We start from the raw sequence: 15,802 nt of genomic DNA on the forward strand, positions 1-15,802 counted from the left end.
GTTTTGTTACTGTGTGAGGATATCCATCCTCTCCTTCTGCCGACTTCTGTTGCACTCTTAAAACTATATGGTCAGCTACTGATGCAGAATTTATACATCCAATTCCCTGGTCTTCATCATCTCTACTGGCCTGAAGATAAGCTGCCTGTTGGGATGAGAAAGTCAAATGGTGTAAGGGATCATGTTGTAAAACCTCCTGAGCTTTGTAATACATTCAAGGAGGCCCACAACAGTTCTTTCTCCAAATTTCTTCAATCTGTACATGCACAACCTCCCCAATTCTTTCTTCAGCTCTCTTCAATCTCCAATTACACACCTTCCCATTATTCCAAACAAATCTAAACATGAAGGCCCTTTGGTATGGAGATGACCTCACCATCACATCATAACACCCTGACATCATGGTAATAACAAACATGCAGCTCTTTACACAACTGAAACAATGACTCACTGGAACAGAATGTCAGCATCTTCAAAGATGTTCTCAATTACTCTTTTAACTCTAGACAAACATGTATCCAGCTCACACCCTCCAGTCACCTTGAATGGACAGTCATTTATGAGACAGCATTCACTCCATGCACCAATAAAATCAACACAAAAGCACCACACAAACTAAGTGCTCTCAACACAAACTAGCACCAGATTTGGACAAAATGTACAATTCCTTAACATTCTATACAAACAATTCATCTGTTCCACTTTAAACTATGTCACACCTGCCTGGTCTTCCACCCCTCAAAGGCAAATATAACAAAGCTGCAGACCATACAAAATAGTGCATTCAGAAAAATCACTAGTTGTCTAGCAACCACAAACACTCATCTTCACAATGAAACTAAATCCTCTCAATAGAGTCCCATGTCAACATGCTTGGCACTCAATTCGATGCAACAACACAAAGCCTCTTCCACCCTAACACTCTAAGTACCATCCCTCAAGTAAAAATAAAAACCTCACCCCTGCCTCACACTTCATTAAACTACTCAAAGAGTCCTCCCATCCCAACAAACAAAACACAGTCAAACCACATACACTCTGAAATAACCAAGTAAGCACTAAACATCTGACCTCCAAAGTCATTCTTCAACTCCAACCCTCCAGAAATATACCTATCAGAAACCAAACTCCTCAGACAGACAGGAGTCTCACTCTCCCACATAAGTTCACAAGACATCCTCCATCACTACAAGACCACCAACACCATTTCAACATATACCAAGACCCTGCATGCCCATGATGCAACTACCACAAAGATGGCATCAAACACCAACTTATCAACTGCCTAGTACCTTCTGCAAGTAGATGCACATACAACTTTACAACACTATGACCTATGGCCACAACCAGTGGATGTGGCCAGCTTCCTAAGTGCTACAGGAGCCTCCTAAGGGGAGAAGGGACTCCTGGGACAGGAAAGTAAGGTAAGGTATGCATATACAATGTAACGTAATGGGACTTTCATAATAAACTCAGGCCTGAAGTGCCTCAACTGTCATTAAAAAAATTTTCCATAATCATTTTTTCATCATAAATCACAATAAACACCGGGACTTAATGGCAAATTAAATTTAGAAGTGACAATATTCAAAAGGCTAATCTAAGATCCAATCAGTGCATTCTTAATAGTTTTCCTTGACATCATTTCAATGTTATCAAATTGAAACATCAAATATGTATTTTACCTAAATAAAATAGGTGACTAAGGAATGTTTATCTCCTAAACAAAACAGTCTTTCTGCCTATGAAATACAATGAATAAATACAATGCAACCCCAAAAGCAAGTTCAAGTTCACTGTACTGTAAAAAAACTTGAAATCCTACTTTTAGATGTTGGTTAAGAATAACAGTATGTATTACTAGGTCATAAAGAACACTACTAACACACAAGATTCAGAGAGAGAACCTTTACTAATGTAGTACATAATATAGTTCTCGAGGAAAATATTACTGACAATTACTCAAATACAAATAAACAAGAAGTAAACTTTATACATACAATAGAGCTATACTTAAAACAAGACTTAAACAAGAGAATATTTCTATTAACACAGTAGCAACCATTGAAAACTTTTCTAGACATGACTTAAATGTTTATGATATGGTAATGGATTAAAATAGTCCATTTCTGGTAATGTTAACTTTTGCAAGCATCACCAAGTGGAAAACTGGTCACCTGTATGAAACTATTAATGTATCAAGACTTTAAGCAAACTAATCTATCCAATTTCTTAACTCTGATCTTTCCAAGCTTGTAAATATCCTAACCACATCAAAAAGTACAACACATTTACTGATCCCAATCAAATTAGAAGGGCATGACAAATTCATGCAGGTGACAGAGAGGCTCCATCCACCAGGACATCCTTCATATTGCCAGGCCGTGTTGATGTGTGAGCAGCCGCTATCATGTCTTCCCGGGAGCCTCTGCAATAGAGATGTTAAATATCATCAACACACAACTAACCTGATGATTAAGTTAATGAAAGAAGACAAACTATGGTACTTATTCTTTAATTATGTGCATTTAATAACCCCAACAGAAAGAAAAACTGCAAAGCCTTTTCCTATTCCAATAATTATAATTCCTATTTGTCTAACCTGTGGATGCATGACATTTCTGCTCTAACATCATTGCGTAACTGGGAACAATTTGACCCCATCCAGTATTTTTCAGTTTAATACCTGAAGGAATATCATAAACAAAGTGTATTGGAAGCAATATATTATACGTAATATACGATAATTGAAGCATATTCATCTATTTATTATACTTTGTTGCTGTCTCCCGCGTTAGCGAGGTAGCACAAGGAAACTGACGAAAGAATGGCCCAACCACCCACATACACATGTATATATATAAATGCCCACACGCGCACATATACATACCTATACATTTTAATTGAAGCAAAAACGAAAATGATTTTGAAACAAAATAAAAATTTTATGAAAAACACAGCAGCTTATATACAGAAACCAGTCTCCTTTAAATTGGCATGAAATGCCATTGTGAGGTCTACTTCACCACATGATTTACATGTTACGAAATAATGTTCCGGGCATACAAATTCACAACACAGCTTGCAGTTTGCAATAGTTTTTCTATCTTTATTCCTTGAGCACAATGAACATCTTGAACTTTTCTTTAAAGAAACATGCAGTAACTCAGCCCTGTCCTGAACTGCATGAAGCAGTACCGGCATTCCCGGCTTCTCTGTATTTGTGACTAAAAGCCATGCCCAGTGCAGAAAGAAAAAGTAACCTCCTTTGGCTCTTGCACCTGTGGTGATGCAGGAATGTGCATGTGTAAAGAACAAATGCATTGTAACATGCCAGATTAACCAAATTGCACCAAAAAGAAGCATGCCATCTCTTACTCGTGTATTTGATGCTGTACATACCAACTCTCTCATCCACACAGTCAACATCTTTAGTTGAATTATAATAGAGTATCATTTCTGATCTACACAGTCAACACCTCCTTTAGTTGAATTGTAATAGAGTATCATTTGTTTTTTTTTTGTTTTTTTTGCTACAATCACGCAATTTCTTATCTTTGTGCTGGCTTGACACATATTCTTAATTTTCTTGGCCTTATACTACACTACTTGTACCCCTTCTTCACTACAGGCAAAAACACTTTCAAACTATACAACACTATTTGTACCCTTTCTTCACTATAGGCAAAAACACTTTCAAACAATTTCTGCTTTACCTCTCACAGTTCCTTTGTCACTTCCCTTATGTTACCACAAATAGTTCCTACTAATGACATTATTTGTGATGCAATCTCTACCTAATTTCAAGCTGCTGAATGAATTCATGTGACATTTCTTCCCCTTCCATGCAAGTGAGTGGTGAGCTTTTAGTACAACATGCATTCCTAATTCGTGAGTTCTCTCTTCATCTTTACCTGTATACGTTTCAACATTTAATATGTAATATGTGTCAGCATCTGCCAGAACCCAGAATTTAAGACCATATTTGGCAGGTTTTGATGGCATGTACTGCATGTACCCACAAAGTCCTCTATAGATATATTTGCCATCAACAATAACACACTATGTTATAGCACTGCTGAGAATTTTCTAGAAATCCATCTAACAGCAAGCGAACTGCAGCAAGTTTATTCCTAGACAGTCTACTGTTTCATGTTGCTGGGTTATCAAAACATAATGCTCTGCAAATCTCTTCAAATCTGTTGACTGTCATGGTTTTGGAAAATACAGGAAGGCCAAATGAGGGATTCCACAACTGCCTCACTGCTTGATTTTTGCTTTTGTAGACTCCTCTTAGAATACTCAAACCATAAAGTTCATTAAGTGTCCAACAGTTTCAAGTCGCTGTTTGACCAGTTTCCTTGCCTGACTGTTTCATTCATAATAGTAGTCATCATACAGTTGTTGAAGATAAGGTCAAAAGTGGAAGATGGGTCCCGAGTTATTCTACTAACAGCATACGAAGTAAGTCCAGTGCGTGCTGTCTAAACATTCAATGAAGCCGTATGACCCTGTGCAGATAGCAGATAGAGTAGTCAAACACCACTTATCTCCTGAGAGTGCATACACAAACTCATCACCTCTTCTGGCAGTACATGAGATCATAGCAGTAATATATGTTTGACAATCATCACCAGTAATACCATCATCTGTATCAAAACTGTCAACTGAAGTGTCGCTAGGAGGAGGAGGTATAAATTTGTCATCACTTATATCATCCAATTCTTCGTTTGTCATTAGTTGCTAATAGATCCCTGATTTGTTCACTTATCAAAATTTTCTGACGAGACATGTTAGAAGTACTGCAACACGATGTGAAACTGCCATAAGTTTCTGTGGTACTGACACAACCTTTACAGCAAGACCTAAGCACTTGCTTATCAAACATGTCCAATGTGCGTTTTGTTCAGGATATTTGATATGTGTAATGTTCTGGAATAAAACAGATCTATTTATTATTAAAGGCTTATCTATTTTCTATTATCAGACTTGTATTTTGCAAGTCCAGTGCATCAAGTAGCTTTCTGTTTATCAGAGCATTTCTAATAAAATTCTATACTCCTGCATTCAACACAACAATTATTATTTTGCACTGCTACTATTCAGAAGGTAACACTCATTTATTTCAAATAAATAACACACCACATCAAAATTGTTGAGAGTTTCAAAGGCATATGCTTAAAGAGAATGATAAATTATGAAAAGTTACAAGGTACAAATCTGTTTCAAGCACCCAAATGAAAAATGTTACATGTTTTGGTACTGCGGGGGTCAATATGACCCTGTTATGCATCTATGGGTTAAGTTTCTTCACTGAGAGGGCTACAGTTTAAAAGAAACGTGGAATCCAACATATAAAATGCACCTTGCGAAACTCAAAATTCAGAGTGAGCATGAAAGTCTTAAAACTGAACATAATTATCAAATTCCAACATAATGAAATCAGAAGAATATGCAAGTACAAAAATCAGTACACATAATTGGTTTCCCACGTCAGCCAGGCAGCGCTAGGAAACAGATGAAGAATGGCCCATCTCCACTCTTTATGTACACATATACATATGCATAAATGCCCACATATGCACATATACATGCATATATATATATATCAACATATACATACACATACACAGACGTTACATACATACACATGTACATATTCATACTTGCTTGCCTTCATCCATTCCTGCAGCTACCCCGCCCCACAGAAAAACAGCATCGCTATCCCCTGCTTCAGCAAGGTAGTGCCAAGAATACAAACAAAAAGGCGACACTCATTTACACTCAGTCTCCAGCTGTCATGCATAAAATATCTTAGTAAAGTATCAGGTGCTCCCTAGCAAAGAATATCCATGGTTTATTCTAAAAAATTACCTTAATTTTTTACCATAATTAGTCATTCAAATTACTGAAAAAATATAGTCAATACAATATATATGCATCAACTTAAAAGTTTGAATAAATTAGGAAAATATCATTATTCTCATTAAAAAAATATTCTCATGTAATCACTACTAGTTCAGGTCAGTCGTATTTTGGGAAGTCTTGCCTTTGCAAGGACACCTTCCAGTTTCTGCTGATGTATCAAATTTACTGTACTTTTGCTATGTATAGTTATCAAACTGTTTATATTATATAGTTGTTGCCTTTCTTCCTGTTCTCCATTTCCCAAAATTTACAAATTAGTTCTTTCACAACTCATAAATTTTCACATTTATATGAGAACTTTTCAATTATCTTATTTCGTTTTTTATATATGGTTGCTGTAATTCTGTCTTGATATAGCAGGCACCATAGAATAAAATACTGTAAATCTTCCTCCTCTGCTCTGCAATCACAACTTTTCCTACCACTAGAAAATCTGTTTCTATCATTTAATGGTGAAATATTTGTTCTATATCTATATAATATTACAGATGATGGACTGTTATCATATAATTTTTCTTCCAATTTTATATATTCCTGTCATTTCAAACTGATTTCCTCATCCCTCTATTTTTCTGCATCCCTAGTTTTGACTTTTATTTACATTTCTTTTTTGTCATTTTGTGAAGTTTGCAATATCCTATTTTTGTTTCTTAAAGGTACTTTTCTGTTGCTTATATCATTTTATATTTTCTTTCTGCTATCATTTCCAGTCCAATTCTTCCTAATAATACTGACATGGGAACCTGCGATCATGTATAACAAAATAATAAATAAATATATGCATGCATAGTGCCATTATACAAAGGCAAAGGGGATAAACATGAGTGTTCAAATTACTGAGGCATAAGTACGTTGAGTATTCCTGGGAAAATATATGGGAGGGTATTGACTGAGAGGGTAAAGGCATGTACAGAGCATCGGATTGGGAAAGAGCAGTCCACATGGTTTCAGAAGTGGTAGAGGATGTGTGGATCTGGTGTTTGCTTTAGAGATTGTATGTGAGAAATACTTAGAAAAATAGTGGATTTGTATGTAGCATTTATGGATCTGGAGGAGGCATATGATAGGGTGGATAGACATGCTTTGTGGAAGGTTTTAAGGGTATATGGTGTGGGAGGTAAGTTGCTAGAAACAGTGAAAAGTTTTTACAAAGGATGTAAGGCATGTGTACAAGTAGGAAGAGAGGAGAGTGATTGGTTCCCAGTGAATGTTGGTTTGTGGCAGGGGTGTGTGATGTCTCCATGGTTGTATAATTTGTTTATGGATGGGGTGATTAAAGAGGTGAATGCAAGAGTTTTGGAGAAAGGGGCAAGTATGCAGTTTGTTGTGGATGAGAGGGCTTGGGAAGCGAGTCAGTTGTTGTTTGCTGATGATACAACGCTGGTGGCTGATTCGGGTGAGAAACTTCAGAAGTTGGTGACTGAGTTTGGTAAAGTGTGTGAAAGGAGAAAGTTGAGAGTAAATGTGAATAAGAGCAAGGTTATTTGGTTCAGTAGGGGTGAGGGACAAGTTAATTGGGAGGTAAGTTTGAATGGAGAAAAACTGGAGGAAGTGAAGTGTTTTAGATATCTGGAAGTAGACTTAGCAGCAGATGGAACCATGGAAGCAGAAGTGAGTCACAGAAAGGGGGAGGGGGCAAAAGTTCTAGGAACGTTGAAGAATGTGTGGAAGGCATGAAAGTTATCTCGAAGAGCAAAAATAGGTATGTTTGAAGGAATAGTGGTTCCAACAATGTTATATGGGTGCGAGGCATGGGCTAGAGATAGGGTTGTGCAGAGGAGGGAGGATGTGTTGGAAATGAAATGTTTGAGGGCAATAATGAAAGGGTAAGAGAGACGTGTGGTAATAAAGAGTGTGGTTGAGAGAGAAGAAGTGGGTGAGTTGAAATGGTTTGGACACAGGAAGAGAATGAGTGATGAAAGATTGACAAAGAGGATATATGTGTCAGAGGTGGAGCAAACAAGGAGAAGCAGAAGACCAGACTGGAGGTGGAAGGATGGAGTGAAAAAGATTTTGATCGATTGGGGCTTAAACATACAGGAGGGTGAAAGACAATGAATAGTGTGAATTGGAACGATGTGGTATACTGGGGTCGACATGCTGTCAATGAATTGAACCAGGTTCTGTGAAGCATCTGGGAGTAAACCATGGAAAAGTCTGTGGGTGCCTGGATGTGGAAAGGGAGCTGTGGTTTTGGTGCATTATACGTGACAGCTAGTGACCGAATGTTTACAGCAGGGATGCGTGATGCCTCCATGGTTGTTTAATTTGTTTATGGATGGGATGGTTAGGGAGGTAAATGCAAAGAGTTTTGGAGAGAGGGGCAAGTATGCAGTATGTTGCGGATGAGAGGGCTTGGGAAGTGAGTCAGTTGTTGTTCACTGATGATACAGTGCTGGTGGCTGATTCGGGTGAGAGACTGCAGAAGCTGGTGACTGAGTTTGGTAAAGCATGTGAAAGAAGAAAGCTGAGGGTAAATGTGAATAAGAGCAAAGTTATTAGGTTCAGTAGGGTTGAGGGACAAGTCAATTGGAAGGTAAGTTTGAATGGAGAAAAATTGGAGGAAGTGTAGTGTTTTAGATATCTGGGAGTGGCTTTAGCAGCGGATGGAAAAATGGAAGTGGAAGTGAGTCACAGGGTGGAGGAGGGGGCAAAGTTCTGGGAGCACTGAAGAATGTGTGGAAGGCAAGAACGTTATCTTATGAGAACAAAAATGGGTATGTTTGAAGAAATAGTGGTTCCAACAATGTTATATGGTTGCGAGGCGTGGGCTATAGATAGGGTTGTGCGGAGAAGGATGGATGTGTTGGAAATGAGATGTTTGAGGTCAATATGTGATGTGAGGTGGTATGATCAAGTAAATAATGAAAGGGTAAGAGAGATGTGTGGTCATAAAGAGTGTGGTTGAGATAGCAGAAGAAGGTGTATTGAAATGGTTTGGTCAAATGGAGAGAATGAGCGAGGAAAAATTGACGATGAGGATATATGTCTCAGAGATGGCAGGAACATAGAGAGGTTGGAGACCAAACTGGAGGTGGAAGACAGAGTGAAAAAGATTTTGAGTGATCAGGGCCTAAACATACAGGAGGGTGAAAGGCATGCAAGGAATAGAGTGAAATGGAACAATGTGGTATACTGGGGTGGACGTGCTGTCAATGGATTGAACCAGGGAATGTGAAGCGTCTTTGGTAAACCACGGTAAGTTTTGTGGGGCCTAGATGTGGAAAGGGAGCTGTGGTTTCAGTGCATTACACATGACAGCTAGAGACTGAGTGTAAATGAATGTTGCACTGGTTGTCTTTTCCTAGTGCAACCTCGCATGCATGTGGGGGAGAGGGATGCCATTTCATGTGTGGCATGGTGGTGACGGGAACGGATGAAGGCAGCAAAGTATGAATATGTACATGCGTATATATGTGTATGTCTGTGTATGTATATGTTGAAATATACAGGCATGTATATGTGCACGTATGTACAGACATGTGTATGTGGGTGGGTTGGGTCATTCTTTCGGTTGTTTCCTTGCGCTACTTCGCTAACGCGGGAGACAGCGACAAAGTATAATAATAATAATAATAAAACAATATATATGTGTGTGTGTCTGTGAGTCTGTATGGTCAAACATAACACAAAGTAGTTAGTTAAGCTGTACCAGGTACAAAATTATGCCAAGCTGATGTGCCTCAAATATGAAATCTTACTCATTCTATATTTCAGAAGAAACAAAATGCTTCTTATCTCTTAAACATGTTATCTAAACTTCATGGAGACTATACACTATTATAAGGTCAATCACAATATATAAAGTTCATTCATATTGCACACAACCATAACAGACCTCCATCATAATGTCACTGACACACACATTATATTTCTATACCAACTGTAATGGCCACTTCTAATTGTTCCATTATACTGGCACTATCCATAAATAGCAAATCCTTCTGATATCAAAGCAGACTATTAAAAAAAGAAAAAATACCAAATCAATTTACTCGAGACTCTTTCCAAGAAAAACTGTAAACGTGAAATAATTAGATTTTTTAAAACTTTTAAACAAGCAAATATATCACTAATAACATCTTCACATACATTCAATCTACATATGTAAAATCAAACTTTTTCAGAGTTAAACTTGAAAACAGTAGGCCTACTTACCTTATCACCACATTTAGCACTACGGTACTTACGAAAAGTGAAGTACATAATAAGGCAACTTCAGAAAAAACTTCAATTTTTGAAAAAAGAAACTGTCAAATGTTTGAGAACGTTAAGGAGCATGCATTCTATATAGCTAAAACCCACGCAAAGCCAACCTACCTATGATATTCTACTGGCCACTGTCCATGCCTACACTCGCAGTGTTAGCCAGAAAGCCATCTGGCTATCTTTTGGATGACCAGTAACTAAAGAGAAGTATCTAACTGGCAAAAGATATGCCATCATTACAAGACAAATAAATAATCACACTGAAATTTCTCATAAACAAGAATAACATACAATTAGATTTCTGTAATCTTTTTAAGAATATCTATGATGTCCAAACTATGCTGGCTCTTGCATTTGTTTTGGACTCCAACTTCTTTTCTGGCTAACACCATGCCTATACTTTAAGAAGAAAACTAGAAACCAACATGTAAGTGGTTTGGTATCAAAACGATGGATGATGCTTGTTATAAAACCATTAGCTGGTTCAAGTTGAGCGCCAGGCCTCAGGGTCGTCCACCAAGATGGCACTTTGAGAGTTGGCAGGCCCAGTGTTTTGCTGGGCTGCGGCGATCATATCATCCCGGCTTCCCCTAATATATGGTATTGTTATTTGGTGATTAGAAAATAAGAAGTGACTGTAAATCAGCCAAGTTTTGTAAGATACAAGAAAATTTTGGTAAAGTACATCAGTACTGAAAAATAACAATGACAGATTTCAGTTCAAAGTGACTAAGATGATATAGGTTTGTGTAAATATTGAAGGATAAGGAAGATAAAATGAAAGTACAACAAGAATAAGTGTACATAAGTGTAGTAAGCATAGGATGGAGAAACCAAGCACATAACTGAATAATCAGTATCACTACATTTTGAATAACTGGAATTAAAACATGACGTGATAGGATATGCACTAAAAGGTGATGAAGACCATAAGGAAGCAAGAGACAACACACAATTTTGGATCTTAGCAAGGGATAAGTGAAAAGCACATAAAACTGGTTACATGAATATCAAGGTCTGAAAAAGTAAAAAGCAAACTCATTATTAAAGCAGAAGAACACTAAAGAGAAATCAGAGCAATAAAGGTCTATTATGCATGAAACAAATACTATGTACACCACAATTATGTTTTTCATGAATAAGAAATTCAGCCATGTAAATATTCAGCACTAACGAAAAATATAAAGGATTTTTGTAGAATGCAGGTATGGACAAAATATTTTTGCAAGCCATCAATGCACTTAGCAAGAGGTAAGATGACACACAAAACAATTTAAAGCTGCAGTATGTGGAAAGAAAAGAACATTTTGAGAGAGAGATCTGGGTGAAAGCTATGTATACTAAATATATGGGAGAATGAAATGTAAAAACACATTAAAGTAATCGTACATACAGAAACATAGTTATAAAAGAACGTGCTGACCTATCACTTGAAACCAGTACAATGCAGCCCACAGAAATTATTGAGGTAATAAGTATGAACTTTTTCATCTATTAGACATAACCAAGCAATACACAGTAATCACAAAGAGATGAGAAATAAAGTGTGAAGAAACTGGGAGGAGTAAAGTTTAGTTGTAAAGAAGGGTCAATTAGGATTCCAAGGATGAACATTGCCACTACACAGATAAATGGATATATATATATATATATATGATCAGAATTGTAATTAGCAGCACTAGTAGTTACTAATCACTTCAGCTAAAGATGTGGGGTACATAAATTATATCAAAATATAGGTCACAAGAAAAGATCATTTGGGAAAAAATTGGGTTGCCATAAAGAATTTTTTCCTGTGTACAGTATGTTTCTGTATAATTACTCACTAGTACAAAATGAGAGAGAGGTTTACTCTCTTGGAATTAAATATCATCTTTGCATTTGTACAGGACGTAAGTGTCTTCATGTATATGCAAAAAATTATCGTTATCATCACTTTAATAATAATTTATTTACATATTCACTGTATTTGACTGCTGTTTCCCATGCCAGCAAGGTAGCACCTTACATAGAAATATGTACACATTCATACTTGCTTGCCTTCATCCATTCCTGGTGCCACCCCGCCCCAAAGGATATAGCATCGCCATCCCATGCTTCACTGAGGTAGCGCCAGGAAAACAGACAAAAAAGGCCACATTCATTCACACTCAGTCTATAGCTGTCATGTGTAATGCCCCGAAACCACAACTACCCATCCACATTCAGGCCCCACAGACCTTTCCATGGTTTACCCCAGGCATTTCACATGCCTTGGGTCAGTTCATTGACAGCACATCCACCCTGGTGTACCACATTGTTCCAATTCACTCTATTCCTTGTATGCCTCTCACCATCCTGCATGTTCAGGCCCCAATCACTCAAAATCTTTTTCACTACATCTTTCCAATTTGGTCTCCAGCCTCTCCTTGTTCCCTCCACCTATGACACGAATATCATTATTAGTATCATCATATCTTTTTAATATACTTCATCCCAGTTTCTGGCATTTGTGTTTGCGACTTAGCACTAGGAACAGATGAAGACAGGCCACATTCACTCACATCCATTCTCTAGCCATCATGTGTAATGCAGTGAAACTACAGCTTACTGTGCAAAACCATACTGCACAGACTTTCCATGGTTTCCCTTAGCCACTTCATATGCCCTGATTCAGTCCACTGACAGCATGTTAACCCCTGTATACTGAACTGTTCCAATTCACTCTATCTCATGCACATTTTTCACCCACCTGCATGTTCAGGCCACAATCACTAAAATCAAAATCTTTTTCACTTCAACCTTCCATCTCTATCTTGGTCTCTCTGTTGTCCTTGTTCCCTTCCCTTCTGACACACATATCCTCCTTTTCCTCACTCATTCTCTCCTTATATGTCCAAACCATTTCAGCACACCTTATTCAGCTCACTTAAATCACACTTTTTTATTACCACACAACTCTCTTTTACCCTTTAGCGACCATCTCGAAGACCACTTTACCCAACACATTGTCCTCAAACATTTTTTCCACCAAATCCACCTTCCTCCACATTCTCATCTGTAACCCATGTTTCACATCCATATGTAACATTGTTGGAACTAATATTCCTTTAAACACATCCATTTTTACCGTCCCAGATAACAACCCCTCAGTCCACACATTTTTCAATGCTCCCAGCATCTTCACCCCCTCACTCACAAGTTACTCACTTCCACTTCCATGGTTCCATTTGCTGCAATGTCCACTCCCATATATCTAAAACACCTCATTTCCTCTAATTTTTCTCCATTCAAATTCACACCCTATCTAACCTGTCCCTTTACCTTGCTAAACCTAATAACCTTGCTTTTCTTCACATTTACTCTTAGCCTCCTGCATTCACACATTCTTCCAAACTCAGTCAACAACTTCTGCAGTGTCTGACTTGAATCTGCCACCAGTACTGTTTCATCAGTAAATCATGACTAATTCACTTTCTAGACCCCTCATCCCCTACAGACTGCATACTTACTCCACTCTCTAAGACCCTTGCATTTACCTCTCTCACAACCAAACCATAAACAAATAAGACAGCAATGGTGACATCATACATACACCCCTGCCACAGACCAACATTCATTTGGAACCATTTCCTCTCCTCTCTTCTTACTAATACACATGCCAGGCACCCCTGATAGAAACTTCTCACTGCTTCTTGTGACTTTCCTCCCACACCATGTACTCTACGATATTCCAGAAGGCATCTTCATCTAGTGTAACATAATACTCTCTCCCGATCCATAAATGCCACATATTAGTCCATCTATTTCTCTACATATTTCTCACACACATTCACTAAAGCAAACAACTAATCCACTCATCCTCTACCACTTCTGAAACCACACTGTTTCTCCTCAATATGAAGCTCTGTACATACCATCACGCTCTCAAATACCACTCTCCCGTACATCTTAACAGGAACATTCAGCAAACTTATACCTCTGTAATTTTAACACTTACCTCTACCAACCATAACATATGCTTTCTCCATATCCATAAATACCACATACAAGTCCATCTGTTCCTCTACATATTTCGCACACACATTCACTAAAGCAAACAACTGATCCACTCACCCTCTACCACTTATGAAACCAGATTGTTCCTCCTCAATATGAAGCGCTATACATACCATCACGCTCTCAATTACCACTCTCACATACAACAGGAACATTCAGCATACTTATACCTCTGTAATTTGAACACACCTTTAACCCCCAAGCCTTTATACAATGGCACAATACATGCATTCCACCAATCCTCAAGCACCTCATTATGATCCATACATACAATGAAAATCCAAACTAACCAAACAACACCTGTCACCCCCTTTAAGAAATTTTACTGCAAAACCATCCACTTCAACTACCTTGCCACATTTCACCTTAAAAAAGGCTTTCACCATCCTCTTTTTTCCTCACCAAACCACTCCCTTTGAATCTCTTGCTTCACATACCACCACAACCCAAACATATTACATCTGTCACCCCATCATCAAAAGCATTCAAAAGTCTTTCAAAATATTTACTCCAGCTCCTCCTCACTTCATCATCTATTACCACTTTCCCATTTGCCCCTTTACCAATGTTCTCAGTTGTTCTTTTGTTTTTCACATGCTATTAACCTCTTTCCAAAACATCCTAATCTCCCTAAAGTTTAATAACACTCAACCCAACTCTCATTTGCCCTCTTTTTAAACCCCCACACCTTCTTCTTTACCCTTGCTGCTTTCCCTTTCATGTCCCATAATCATCTGCACTCCTTCCCTGAAAGTACTGTCCACATACCTTTACTTTGTAAATCTATGACTCACTATCCTAATCTGGCCAACTCCTACCTTATGCGTGCCACAAGCATCTCTCCACATGCCAGCACTGCTTCCCTAAATACCTTCCATTCCTCACTCTTCCCTCATTCTCACCTTTTGCCAATCTACTCCCTAGATACCTCACATTTCTCATTCTTCCTTCAACCTCACCTTTTGCCAATCTACTCTCAATCTCTCCCAATATTTCTTCACAAAAGTCTCTTTTCCAAGCTCACTTACTCTCACCACTTTCTTTTCACTCATAATCTTTCCTCTTTTCCAAAATCCTCTGCACATCTTCAACCTAGCCAGCACAATGTAATGATTAGACACTGCAACAGTTGCCCCTCTCAGCACATTCACATCCAGTAATTAGTATGTGATCAGATAAGGCCCGCAGACCATCTTTCCTACTCACACAAGTATACTTGTGTATATCCCTCTTTTTAAACCAAGTATTCGTAATCACCAGTCCTTTTTTCACACACAGTTCCACAATATGTTCATCATTTCCATTCATACTACTGAATATCCATGCCCTCCAATTATATCCTAAACTGTTACATTAATCAGCCTTGCAATCAAATTACAAATCATTAACACCCAGTCTCTTGCATCACTACTGTTCCCAAAACACTAGCCTCTTGTAATCATTCTTCACCTGGCCAGGTGCAGGAGCACTAATATTCACCCATCTCTGAATCCATTTTCATTTTTACCCACATCAGCCTTAAGCTCACTTCCTTACACAGTCACACACTCCCACAATTACTTCAGCAGTAACCCTTCGTTAGCTCTTGCCCTCTTATTAAACCCAAACTTTACTCCTACAACATTTC

At 38.1% G+C, this 15,802-nt stretch overlaps 1 protein-coding gene across 2 annotated transcripts in view; it reads right to left on the bottom strand.

Annotated features, from left to right (window-relative positions):
• Positions 1-1,893: 1,893 nt before the first annotated feature.
• Positions 1,894-15,802, bottom strand: part of fwe (Calcium channel fwe) — a 30,079-nt gene continuing 16,170 nt past the window's right edge. The window contains exons 5-6 of one of the 2 annotated variants that reach the window (XR_011715703.1): positions 10,563-10,727; positions 1,894-2,428 (exon numbers count right to left, since the gene is read on the bottom strand). Coding sequence is in view for 1 of the 2 variants with exons in the window: in XM_071687132.1 (XP_071543233.1) it covers positions 2,329-2,428 (100 nt within the window). In the remaining variant the exon portion in view is untranslated. The remainder of the gene's footprint in view (positions 2,429-10,562; positions 10,728-15,802) is intronic. The other variant, XM_071687132.1, reaches the window with a different exon arrangement.

The sequence above is a fragment of the Panulirus ornatus genome, chromosome 43 (assembly GCF_036320965.1).
Source record: "Panulirus ornatus isolate Po-2019 chromosome 43, ASM3632096v1, whole genome shotgun sequence".
In the NCBI taxonomy this organism is placed as follows: domain Eukaryota; kingdom Metazoa; phylum Arthropoda; class Malacostraca; order Decapoda; family Palinuridae; genus Panulirus; species Panulirus ornatus.